We start from the raw sequence: 13,514 nt of genomic DNA on the forward strand, positions 1-13,514 counted from the left end.
ATTGTCAGATATCAGTCCTATCTATTGTATCATTATGTTTGATTTCGGTGGGGGAGCAGCTGCTGACTGCGCTTGATTAATACCTTCCTCCTGTTTGCTTCGTTGCTGCTGTTTGGGCAGGACTAATTACACCTTTATCATTATTATTAATACATGAAGTCTGGTGGCAGTCTGGTGTAAACCAGCGCAGCTCTGTTCAACTTCAATGCAAGCAGAGGTCTGATGAACCACAACAAATGAATCCACCTGTGTGTCTGTGCAGGGCCTCACAGGTTACAGCAGTTTAAAGAGGGAATATATATCCAGAGAATAGCAACAGGATGAATGGCTACTGAGGCTGACCTTAAAGAGGCTGAGGAGAATTCAAAGTTATCAAAGGCAACACACTTTTAGTGAGTAATGAATAAAAGTGATTTAAAACAAGAATTAGCAGCTGGTAGCTTTGAAGGAATTTCATAAAAGATATTATGTGTCTTTGAAACGTAAGTTCTCATTATATTGACACGTGTGATTCCAGTGAATAATGTCCAGTGAGAAACATGCTGTCTTCACTTTGTCTTCCTTTACCAGAGCAGCACAGAGGACTGATAGAGAGCTTCATCACATGGAGCAACAACAATCACCTGAAGATCAATATCAGCAGAGCCAATGAGCTGGTGGTGACTGCAGTGCTTCAAATATGGATGGTGCTGCTGTAAAAGGTGGAGGCTTCACACACACCTTCGACCCGACAGCACAGAAGATCTAAACAATCAGCACAGTTTGAAGGTGGACACCAAAGATCAGAGTCATCAGTTCAGTGTCTGACCAAATGTGAAGTATGGTCACAATCTGCCCTTCTGTCCTGAGCTAATGTGTTGAATAATGGACAGAGAAGAGTTTCTGCAGAACATTATGATGCCACAGTGGAGTTGACTTTTGACCTTATTGATTTCATATGTCATCACTTCATCATTTTATCCTGATATTTGAGTGAATTTTGTCAGAATTAGCATATGAACTAATGACTTAGTCAAAAATGTGTTTTGTGTGGTCACAGTGACCTTTGACCACCAAAATCGAATCAGTTCATCGTTGCGTCCACATAAACATTGCCGCCACATTTCTCAGAGCCTTCCAGAGAGGGTAGGATCTGTGATTTGGCATCCAAATATCCACTGGCTACACCGGAAGCCCTAAAACATCGGCCATTGCCATCTCAGGCTAAGCTGTTGTCAGATGATAGCCGATAGTTTCTGAGATTGTTGCCACGTTAACCATTTCTTAATCAGGCAAATTGTGCAGATTGTTATTATTATTTTTACATCTTTTACTTTTTTTAGTGGCTTCCTTGGAAAGCAGTGTTGAATCTGAGTGGATTAACCTGGTGAAATAAAGTAAACTGAATCGTACTCAACTGAAATGTTGCCTGCTTAGTTAAGGATACATTTGAGAGCCATAATCTACAGTATCTTCTATCCTGTACTTGGTCTAAATACGATAAATGCACAAAACCACCTTCTTGTTCTATTATAAAAACATGAAACAATGGCTGTATGAAAGTTAATAAGATCGTTCCCATTCTTATCATGAAGTACCATCTTGAAACCTTTGCTGTCACATGAGAAAACAATCTGTCAAACATACATCTAATGAATTATCATAGTGCTAATGTACAGCCCAGTACGCACTTTTTTTATATACAAAAAATCAACTACATTTTATTTTGTATCCTTTTTGTTGTCCATTTGCTCGTTTTCTACCTCTCCCTGTTTATTCTTGCTGTCTGTAACAACTTCCCCAGCGCGGGATCAATAAAGTTTCACCTTATCTCATCTTAAAAAACACCATAACCTAAAGAAAATAGGTTTCTCCATGAGGAGTAACACCCCTTTGAATGCGTTACATTGTCTTCAGCTGTCCTTATTCTGCCTCTCTGCCCCTCCTTTCAGCCACAGTCCCACGTCCTCAGACCCCCTCACTGCCAGTTCTCTACCTGTCCACCAGATGCCCTCAGACTGTTCCACCTGTCCCAGTCACCTGACTGCCTCATCCAGCCGCCCTCTCCTGCCCTGCAGTAACCCCTTTCCCTCTATTCACTGTGGCTGAAAGGAGGGACAGAGGGGCAGAATGGGCAAGAATAAGGCAGACATTGTGACTGAATGTCTTTAACACAATACAATTCAACAGCCTCCAAACTGACCAGAAAGTTGACACCTGGCAAATTCAAATAGATTCAACAACAGCCAGTACAGTCAAAGCTGAGTCACACAGCAGCTGCTCTGAAATCACCGTGGAGCCCTGAGTGAAGACTCACTGCTGCACTCAACATCTTCTCCAGAAATCTGGATATTTTTAAAAGTTTTCAGTTTCCCTTAAATGTTGCTTTTCCTAAACACAAACCCAAACACTGACTGTGGGAACCTAAACACACACACACACACACACACACACACACACACAAAATATTTGAATATCTTTTTGGGTCAATTTGATGTCTTTTACTCAAATGAGATGAGGAAGGACATACAAAGGCTCAGTGAGATGATATGGAAAACGAGGAGCCTCCCTGAGTCACAATCATATTGGAGACAATCCAAAAGCTTCCAGACTAAGTTCGGAGGTGTTGTGAAGAGATTTGAAGAGACGTGCAGGGAGAGAGGTAGACAAATGGGCGGGCTGGAATAATTCAGTGACGGGACAGAGGGAGGGAGTATAAAAGGTCAGTTTTGGTGGTGGAGGGGGGTCAGGTCAAGAAGAATTTGGTATAGTCACACAGGATATTTGATTGCTTTGCAGGTAGGTACAGTCATTTTTTACCTGTTTCATACTCAAATCTTAGAATAATTCCATTTATTGTTGAAGTGTGTTAAGAATGAACGTGACAAAAAACTGAATACAACTTAAAAGCACATAATAATGGTTTGATTACAGTAAAATTTAGTAATAAACTGCTACTCAGGAATTCAGAATTCAGGTAAAACAAACTTGACTCTACTTCGTATTCAGGATGCAGACAAATGTCCTGACCGAGAAGGTTTTTACTCATGAAATTAGAAGAAATAAAACAGTTTTCAAGGTCCAAGGTCATCGAATTAAAGCTGCCGAAAGATAAATACTTGAAATTGGATTAAAGATAACTGACCTTGAGAGAAAAAAAATATGTTATTGAAGGGAAAAATATTGTTTGTTTATATGCTCTTCAAGAGCATGTGACAGCTCTCAAAGCATCAAAACCAAAGGTGCTTGTCATTTCACTTTCACATAAATTATGTAGAACTACAGTGAGGTTACATTACAGACTCAGACTCAGGGCGGCTGAGGTAATCTGCGTCTCTCTGGTAAAGGCTATAGAATAAGAACAATAAGATAAAACTGTGCAACGTGATGTGATCAGGGAACTTCGCTGTTCTCAGATTCTGCCTTTGATTTTCTACGAAAGAAGCTTTTTATTCGTTAGATCAGTGTTTTTGTGATCTGTCTCTTCTTCCCAGATCATGGCCGACTTTGACACTGTTCTGAAGTTCTGGGGTCCGATGGAGGCAGACTACACTGCCAATGGGGGCCTGGTTCTGACCCGGTCAGTGGCTCTTACAAGTCCTACCTGTATGTCATGTGGTTTGCAGGGCTATAAGTCACAATTTAGAATGTTTCTGTTTATTTACTTAACTGTTTAATTATATTGTCTTTAAGTTTTATTTCTCAACGTGACAGCAGGGAAATGTAAAAAAAAAAAAAAAAAAAAAAAAAATACGCAGGACATGATCTCAGTTTCCTCAATAATAGCTCTGACCCTGTTATCTCTGGTGAATTCTCACATTTCCTTTTCTTCTCAGTTTATTCACAGAGCACCCAGACACCCAGAAGCTGTTCCCCAAGTTTACCGGCATCGCCAAGGGTGAGCTGGCTGGTAACGCAGCTGTTTCTGCCCACGGTGCCACTGTGCTGAAGAAACTGGGTGAGCTGCTGAGGGCCAAAGGCGACCACGCTGCCATCCTCAAGCCTATGGCCAACAGCCACGCCACCAAGCACAAGATCCCTATCAATAACTTTAAGGTGAGGCTGATGTCCAGTGCACATGAGGGAATATTGCATCTATCGCATCCCACGTTTTCCATCCTCCAACCTGATTTTAAAGCAGATTTTCTCTGTATTTTCCCTTCAGCTGATTAGTGAGGTCATTGTTAAAGTCATGGAGGAGAAGGCAGGACTCGATGCCGCCGGGCAGCAAGCCCTGAGGAACGTGATGGCCACTGTCATCGCCGACATGGATGCCAACTACAAAGAGCTGGGCTTCACTGGCTGAAGAACAAAGTCGCATGAGTCATGCTGGGGTCAGACGAGAAAATGTCCCACATGCATGTCCTTTTTTGAAAATTAAACAGTTTAATTCTCAGTATACGAATAATAACTAATTTACCATTAGAGGAAATCCTTTGCAGCATCACCATAACAGATAAACAGATGCATAATGAAATAAAAATGTAATCTATTATTGTAGCATTAATGTACTAGATTGTGTTAGATGGTGTAGTTTTATTCTGTGATCGTGTCCCCTCCTGTAACTGCTCACTAATAAATACGTTCTTTATTTCGGTTAAATGAGATTCATCGTGTTCATGATTCTTGTCTAACAACATACTGTAGACCGCTGTCACATATTACCAATAAAATTCCTCTTCTGAATATTAAAAAAAGTCACATCCTGTGTCCTCTATGCTAATGGAAATAGAGTTAGAATCAGTTCTGCAGAACTAAATGCTCATAATTAATAAGAAAGTATGAGAGAACGTAAGCCTTCGGTAAGACATGTCATATAAAATCTAGTCTAGCACATTATTAAAGTCAGATAGGAATCAGGTCAAGGGTAGACCTCTTCACATCAAGTGCATGGACACACGCATGCACGCACACTCTCCCAGAGACAAAAGCACACAGATACAGACGCATATCAAAAAACCCCCACTTGAACACTTCACCCACAGCAGAATGTCACCAAAGACCGTCACGTTGTGCGTATTATCTTTCAGCCTCTCTTTTAGTTCCCAGTCACCTGATCCAGTGTGGACAAGTGCACGGTCTTTTGCAGGAGCCATTTCAGGGACTTCATCAGTCTTTCAACTTCCTGTAAAGCACCATCGCTGCACTTTCCACAAGACTCTCCTTTAGACCTTTACTTTAATTTATGAACAAATACCTGCAGAACTAATTCAATTCTGTTGTATTTAGTGCTAAATAGCAAAGCAACCAACTGATCAGTTAATTAATAGTCTCACTACTCGAAGTGAGCCCCACAGTTGTGATACTAGTTCTTCTGATTTGGCAGACTAGGGTTGACGATGATGTTGCAGATATCACTGAGCTCTGACCTTCTCTGCAGATCGCCACGGACCTTAAGAGATTGTAAAGGTGGTGGAGTAAAACACAAAATGTGTCCAGAGGTCACTCAAAGTCAAACCTCTTGGTCAGGTTTCCCATGACCACAGGATTTGTCTCAGTAAGTGGAAAGAAGCAATCATTTCTGCTGGTTGACCGCTCAAGTGTGTCTGTTTATGATGACTAAAGGAGCAAAGAGAGGACAAGCTATCAGTGTTATCTCTGACATTCCACAGTCCCACTGACCCCCTGTTGTCCTTCCAGTTTCTTGACTTGATGCCATAACTGTGTTTGGTTAACTCGTATGATGGCTAATTGCCATGATGAACTATTAATAGTGTTTGGATGTGAGTGTGTCAGTGCACGCGTGCAGACGTGACACCAGGCACAATGCCTCTGGTCCCTCACCTCTGTCTGCCCTGCGCCTCCCCCACTGAAGGCTGACCAACTGTTGCCTGAACGGAGGTCAAACACTGACTGTGTTCAGCAAGACAGAGGACTCACTTTGCCCATTCTGTTATTTTTAATGAGACACAGTCAAAGCACTTTGTTTGTGCTGTCATAGAATTATCATCATCATCATCATCATAATCATCATCATCATCATTGCCATTATTTTAGGAAGATATTTTAAAATGGCAGTACAAAGCACAATATTTTAAATGTATGAGACAGCGTCAGTACCTTAAAAAGATGTTAAGCAATGAAGCATGCATGAATTCAAAGTTTCAGCGTAATCAAGTGACCACTTGTGATTGGATCACACCTTCCCGCTCTGTGTGCAAATAAACATTCATCACTTCTGTTTGCAAAGACACTGCACTGACTCTTCAGCCCAAATGGAAATCAGACAGTGTGTTAGGTGGCTTCTTCCTGCCGTTTCTCTCTTTAATGTGATGCCGTTGGCATGTGAATGAGTGCGTAACCTCCGTACTTAACCCTCACATTCAAGACGTCAGTGAAGCAGGCAGTCATTCGATGTGGACATACACACTGCTGAAAGGATGTGGGAGTATGCGTTCTCAGTGTGTCTTACATTTGTTCACACCACACATTAATGCCAGGTGTACACAGGGTCTAAGTTTTTCCTGCTAAAAGCGTCACACAAACACATGATGCAGTACACAAAAAGCCTTCTGCACTGTTTTATAAATATAAACTCTATGAAGACAGAAACACTCTGTGGCTTTGAATGGAGCTGTGCATCATCATGTTACTGGCCAGCAGAGACTGATGAGTGTTGATATCACAGCAAAGCATAAATAACACGGCCCTGCACGCCCACACAGGTATCCTCAATCTGGCTGATTAGACCTCTGTTTCGGTTGAAGGTGAGCAGAGCTGTGCTGGAAATGACATCATCTCACCGGACTCCATAGGAGAGCGAGTGCGATGTCAAACAGGCACAGACTGTACGTGCCCACGCAATCCAGAGAAGAGCAGCCAAAATAATTAAAATCACATGCGGGGGAGTACCATGAGTGTACCGTCTCTAAACGACACACACAAATAGGCATTTAATATAGCTAGAAGCCAGTCCATTAGATGAGTGAACAGAGTTAATGCCATCATTTGCTGCAGACAGATTGGACTTGTCATGGTAGGAAAACCACAGGTGTTACTAATGATATTAACGATGGCTCTGTTCTATTTCAGTGTTCCAGTAAGGCATGACGGTCAGCCAGCGTGCACCATACCAGCACCCTGAAACTGAGGCAGCAATTTTAACAGTAATATTTCCACCTGTTTCCCCACTGTATCAAACTGTCATCTGTGATAAAAGGTCTGCAGAAATGTGCATGAAACTGGTGTCTGTGTGGTCTTCAATGAGCAAGCATAGCAAGATGTATTATAGTATAAAGAGATCTGCACTTTAGGGGAAAACACAGCATTACTCAGGGATCCCCAAGTTATATTTAAGACTTTTTTAAAGACCTTTTTACCACTTGGAATAAGATTTCATGTCAACTCCGACACCACACTGGCCAAAGTACGAAGGGGATGTAAGAAAATCAGTATAGATTAAAATTTAATTAAACATTTTAGAATACTTAAATAATTCATATTTAATACTGACTAGCTTTGTGAGGTGTGTGCATGTGCTCTGTTAACATAAAATCAAAAAGATGCTTATTTATTAGTCCCCATCCCTCTCCATGGACTCACAACTTACTTATTGGTTAAAAACAAAAACAGGCATAGCAGGCAGGGTCAGGAAGTGCAGCGTGTCAGGAAGTGTCATTAGACACATGAGCCGACAGTCCTCATTGCTCTGCTCCCCTGGCCGCAAACTGCTCATCCAGGTTCTTGAGCTCAGCCAACTTTTCGTGTTTGTTAATAGCTAACAAGGCTGCACGAAGCTCTGACAACAGTTCAAACCACATCCCTGCCCTTACAAAAAAGAAGTTTATTTAAGTATACTATTAGTATACTTCTTTTAAACTAAAAATAAGAGAGTATACTGCATACTTGGCTTATACTAAAAAGTATACAGAAAAGTCTAAGTGGTTTCTACTTGTAGTTGATCCAGATATACTTAGGAAAAGTATAATAATGTTCAAGTATATTTGGACTGCAGTTGTGCCTATTCTTTTGATAGTAGCCTATTAAAATATTTTTGTGGTGGATGCAGGTTCGACTCCCACCTGCAGCTCATTTGCTGCGTGTCGTCCCCTCTCACTGCCCTCTTTCCTGTCATGTCTTCAGCCGTCACTGTCACAATAAAGGCAAACCCCCCCCCCCCCCCAAAAAAAAAGAAAAAAAGTGGGCTGGAAGTAGATAAGTAATAATCTAGCAGTATACCTATAGCATACTTTTATAAACTAAAAAGGTGTGCTAGAAGTATATAACTAGTAAACTAAGAATATACCTGTAAGTTTACTTGTAGTATACTTGCAGTACCAAATAAAACTTAAATGTAAACTAATTGTGTACTCAAGGTTTACTTCTCTTAAACTTAAAGTATACTTTTAATAAACTAAACTTGTTCCAATTTAGTCCCAAGAAGTATTGAAAAAGTACACTTAGAAGTATACTACTAGTACATTGATATTAGTATACTTGCTGCATAAAATATACTTGTAAAAAATATACTTAAGCTTTACTTAAGTATACTTAATAAAATGAAATTGAAGTATACTTCTTTCTCGTTTCAGCCCACACTGCGATGACAGACTGCAATTTAGCAGATCGAAGTTCTTCTGAATGACACTTTGAAAGTTTGAGCCAGTTCACCTGCTGTGTGACCACTGCGACCGAACGCATCTCGACTGGACGCGGTCATCAGCCCAGTCGCGCAGCTGACGGTCTGGCTGTTTGGTCTTTGTTGTCTTGTTGAGGCTTTCATCAAACCTCACTGACTCGGTCAGTCAGTTAAGGATGAATGGGGCCAGATCTGCTGATACACGCTGTCACAAGTGAAAGTAGCCGTGGTCTCAATCTTGAAAATGTATTTTAAATATTGCACTAATTTTGTCATTTGAAGTGTGTGAGTGACTTCCAGATCCAAAGCATCTCTGCCTGAAGAGTTGGTGTAGAGCCACAGCTTGCTGGCTGATTCACAGGCTGCCCTACAGGTGAAGCCATTTCTCTACGTTTATTAGCGGTTTCTGCTGCGCCAGTTTTACCTGCTGCTGCTGTGTGAAGAGCTTTGCTGTGCACAGAACTGTGCATCAGCTGCCTGCTGCTGGCAGGCTGCTGCACACACAACGTGTTTTACACTCTTCAAATGTGAGTCCAAAGCCATTAAGTCCCAGCGTCCCCAGCTTGAAAAGATTTTCAGCACAGAGAGCACTGGGCCTCGCAGTCATCGTCTGCGCTCAAGGATGCCACTCAGAGTCAAAACGAGACTGTTTCTGAAGCGAGGAGCCAACGTTACCATGTTTGTAGAAAGATGCAGGTTTTTTTTCCCCTTAAGATTGACTGATTTGTGCCAGAGCTCACACACACTCGAGTCAACAGCGTAAAATGCACTTATGTAAACTGTACGTGTAGTGTCCATCTACACATTTGACAATTATTTATGAAGTCATGGTTTTAATTTAATCCAACAAAAGAAAAGATTTAACGCTTTTGTAAACAAAATTCAGTGCTTTTAAGGCCCCTATTTTGAGAATATTAAATTCAAAGCTAGGTGCTCAGAGAGGCTCTCTGGTGTGTGTGTGTGTGTGTGTGTGTGTGTGTGTGTGTGTCTGTGGGGGAGCGTCAACAAGAAGCCACAGTCCTGGGACCCATTCAATCAGAGCGCACCATTTTGCTGTGGTTTCTAAGAACCATGAAGAAGAGGACATGTTTCCTCACAGAAGGCTTTGATCAATCTCTCGTTTGGTGGGCGTGTCAGAGGTGTTACCCAATCAGCAGCAAAGTGTATATCCATCCTACCACATTAAAAGGCAACACACGTGCAAAACACAACAGACTGTTCAACCTATCACAGTCTCCTTTTGAATACATGTTTTGCTGTGCTGTGCCCTGTTGTTTATATGAGATCATCATCAAGGGAAAGAATGCACTCTGTGGTCAGTCATTGTGCCAAAACTGAAAAATACTAAGCAGAGGACATGTTAACTCCTGTGAATGATCCCAATTTTATTATTATTTTTAATAATAATATATAACTTATAAATGTAATGATGTAAGTCCCAAACTGTTCTCCTTATGTCAGCATTGGCCTTGCAAGGTTCAGGATGATTTATAACAGCACACAGGCATGTTGAGCCATTTTCGACCCATGAAAAGTCGGTGTTTATAAGTTTGATGAGAAATCAGCATCGATGTGTTTCATCACAGTACACTCATATAATTTAGTTTACACCTCAAAAACATCATGAAGCGTGCGGTACGTCTTTAATACTTTAAGGACTCGGCGGGTATCCTTTGATTGCAGGGAGACAGACAGAAAGGAAAAAGCCAAAGCGAAAACATTAAATGTAAAATGATAAGTCACATGCTCATGTAGCTGGAGTCCAGCTGCATTGGTCTCCTACAAATAAATATATACATGAAAGTCAGAGAGAGACATCTCCTTCGAGAAAACAGCCAGAGGAGTTAATCGAAGTTCTGCAGGTCAATGTCTGTGGGCACAGTACAGCGAGTCAGGTTGGACAGGTAGAGAGCAGTCGCCATGGGAACAAGGCCGGCGGCCACCTTCAGGATTGTCAGCAGCCGTTCTGTAGCGTTGGTCAAACCATCCGGTGTCTGCAGGGAAAAACATTACATGCAGGTGTTTTTACAGAAACCGCACAGGGACCCCAAGAAACACTGAGCCACAGCTCAGCTACGTCACTACAGGGTGGATGAAGAGCTGGATGAGACATGAGAAAAGGCAAAATGTGCTGATTCCAGCTTCTCTAATGCAAAGACTTCATGCTTTTCCATCTTATACGTGATAGTAAATTGAATATCTTTGGGCTTTGGCTTTGGGAAATTATAACAGTATTTTTTTTTTAAATAATTTTGACAGACAAAATGATTATTTGAGAAAATAATCTGCAGATTACTCAATGATAAAAATAAAAATGATTAAAAAAATAGTAATTAATTCAGACGTCTTAATACATCCTGAAGCCTGTTTTTGGAGACTGATTCAGTGACTTTAAAGATTTTTAAGGCCTGTAGATCTCCTGCTGCCCTCACACTTCCTTACAGTGCCACACGAGTTTGTCTCTGAAATTACGTCTTACACCATCCTTAAAGTTTGTGGGAAATTGGCACAAACCTGATCCTCTGCAAACAGCAAAGGGCAGTGGAGGGATGCAGCCAGCTTCCTGACAGCGTCCAGACGCACTGTGGGGACCGAAGCGTTACGAGCTACAAGAGACAGATGCACAAGAGGGCAGCTAAAAGCAGGTCATTTTTCAACACAACGCAGACTAATTTCATCCTCTTTGCTCCCATTTTGTCTTCCTTTATGTGATTTAAAGAGCTGAGGGCAGCAAAAAAATACTTAAATAATTTAACCCATTGCCGTTACCATTAGTGACCATGAAGCAGACTTTTCCAAGGAAATATCCAGGGTCCAGATATTTCAGGGAAGCTTCTGCTGACTGGAAACTATGACAAAACAAAATAATACATGTCACAGAATGAATTAGTATAACATAATATGTTTTGACAGTTCATGAATACTTGGAGATCACAGTAATTTTTACTGATAAAACACGCAATATAAAGACCAAATCAAGTGAGAGAAATCAGTCATTCTTTTCTACATGATGACAATCAGCCCTTGTACTTTAATAGTAGTGTATGGTAGTACTAGTACTGAGTCTGTGTCTGGGTTTTAAAGGGTTTGGCAGCAAGATGAAAAGAAGGAAGCACATTTTGTAACTAAGAAGTACAGTGGATGCAATGCTACTGAGTTCGAATGTCTATAATTATCAAACAACAGGTGAGATTTTACACTAATATATGTGATTTAAGGCAGAGAAATAAATACTTCTTGATGCACAAAATACAGCTGTGAACTCTTGACATCTAAGCAGGATTCATTGAGTTTCATTCAGACGAACAAAACTAGAACGCACAGAAGATATTTTACCTGAGTTCAAGAGGTTTGGAAAGACAAACAGGTGAGATTTGAAGGTTACCTGAGCTCTGAGGTCAGGTTGATGATAAACACCACCAGGTCTATCCGCGGCCGACTCTCTTCATTCTCCATAGGCAGAGGCAGACTCTTAGCGAGCCTCCTGATTGGTGCAAGAAACAAGACCGCTGTCAGGCTGAGTATGATCACCAGTTAGTAAACAGAGGGGGTAATTCTGTGTTGACGACACGTCACGTGGGATGGATGAATGGAACAGATGAAACACTTGTTTATGACTCGTGTGTGTTCATGTCATCCGACAGCTCAAGATGGTTGTATGAGATTTAAAAATACTGTGCATATAACACTACGTTATGTATTATTAAGTACCAAGTTGGATATTGGAGCCTTGAGAAAAAGCTTTCCAGTTGCAATTATGACTCAATGTGGACATAATTTACCAGTTGGAAACTGGTAATTACACTAACTCTGATTATACAATGAAGTACAAATGCAGCAACAGCTGAGCTGAAGCCTCAAATTTTCCCAAAGTATGCAGCACCTCCTCTTGTTGATTATACAGAGTTTTTAATACTGTATTTTTCTTTTATTGCTTAGAGAGACACACAAGATAAATAATACGAAACAAGTCTTAGTTTCAATAACAGAATAGCAGATGTTTCCAGTTGTGTACTTAATGACCATTTCCTAAAACCGGCAGCTGCCTTCAGCAGTTCGGACAGCAGTACTCACACGTTCACCGTGACGGCGGTCTCCTCCACCAGAGCAGCTGCTAAACTCTGCTGAAACTGCTCCTCGCTCTCCACCAGCTGGAGGAAAAACACTCCAAGTCAGCACAAAATCATTGTAAGGTAACACAGCGCCATGAAAGAGAAGTACAAAAGAATACTCTAAACTCAGATGGACTGCACTGATACAAGTGTCCTACATGTACTCGAGTACTGAGCTGGTGCTGGTCCTTTACTTCAGTGTTTACATTGTGTGTAACTTGTTTCTACTCTACTGCATTTCAGAGAGAAATTATTTTTGACTATGTGACGACAACATACACCTTCTTTAAATATAATGCACTGGTGTTAACAGAAAAGATATCATGTCACTTGGATCAGGTACAATATTAAAATGTTGTACCTGTACTTACATTAATGCTTGTAAGCGTTATGCTTTTGTTTTGAAACTTTGAGCTGCTGCATCAGGGCGAGCTTCATGTGAGACTTACGTGAAGTGCTTTAAACCTGAATATATCGTTATGTCAGGAAGGACATTGATCTTACAATGACCTTCAAATATTGTAAAAGCGGTTTGTTTAAAAGGAAATAGGCCTTTGTTTCCGGTAGAAAGTGAAGTATTTACTTCACTCTCAGCTCATCCCGAGAGCAGCTACAACACCTCATCATCCACAAACCCCAAACACACTGCAGCTGTCAATGGCGAAAGCTAAGAAAACACAAACTCACCAAGATGTTCGCTGTGTTCAAACCAGGCAGCTTACTGAACGGTTTCAATGACGACATCCTGACAGAGACGTTAAGACAGCGTCAGTTTGGACAATTCAGTGATTCTATCCAGTGCGGAATCTTTCATGTTTATTCGCGCTTCTTTTCCGAACATGCGT

At 41.1% G+C, this 13,514-nt stretch overlaps 2 protein-coding genes across 2 annotated transcripts; one reads left to right on the top strand and one right to left on the bottom strand.

Moving 5' to 3' along the window:
* The first annotated feature begins 2,735 nt into the window (after positions 1–2,735).
* mb (myoglobin) lies at positions 2,736–4,629 on the top strand. The gene is made up of 4 exons (XM_076728495.1): positions 2,736–2,778; positions 3,474–3,559; positions 3,816–4,035; positions 4,145–4,629. The coding sequence occupies exons 2-4, from the start codon at positions 3,477–3,479 to the stop codon at positions 4,283–4,285; spliced, it is 444 nt and encodes a 147-aa protein (XP_076584610.1). The 5' UTR covers positions 2,736–2,778; positions 3,474–3,476; the 3' UTR covers positions 4,286–4,629.
* Positions 4,630–10,078: 5,449 nt separating this feature from the next.
* pane1 (proliferation associated nuclear element) lies at positions 10,079–13,494 on the bottom strand. Its single transcript, XM_076729230.1, has 6 exons — positions 13,357–13,494; positions 12,632–12,708; positions 11,943–12,041; positions 11,327–11,406; positions 11,072–11,163; positions 10,079–10,551 (listed from the first exon to the last, which is right to left on the bottom strand). The coding sequence occupies exons 1-6, from the start codon at positions 13,411–13,413 to the stop codon at positions 10,402–10,404; spliced, it is 555 nt and encodes a 184-aa protein (XP_076585345.1). The 5' UTR covers positions 13,414–13,494; the 3' UTR covers positions 10,079–10,401.
* Positions 13,495–13,514: the final 20 nt, after the last annotated feature.

Source organism: Chaetodon auriga, chromosome 4 (assembly GCF_051107435.1).
Source record: "Chaetodon auriga isolate fChaAug3 chromosome 4, fChaAug3.hap1, whole genome shotgun sequence".
Classification (NCBI taxonomy): Eukaryota; Metazoa; Chordata; class Actinopteri; order Chaetodontiformes; family Chaetodontidae; genus Chaetodon; species Chaetodon auriga.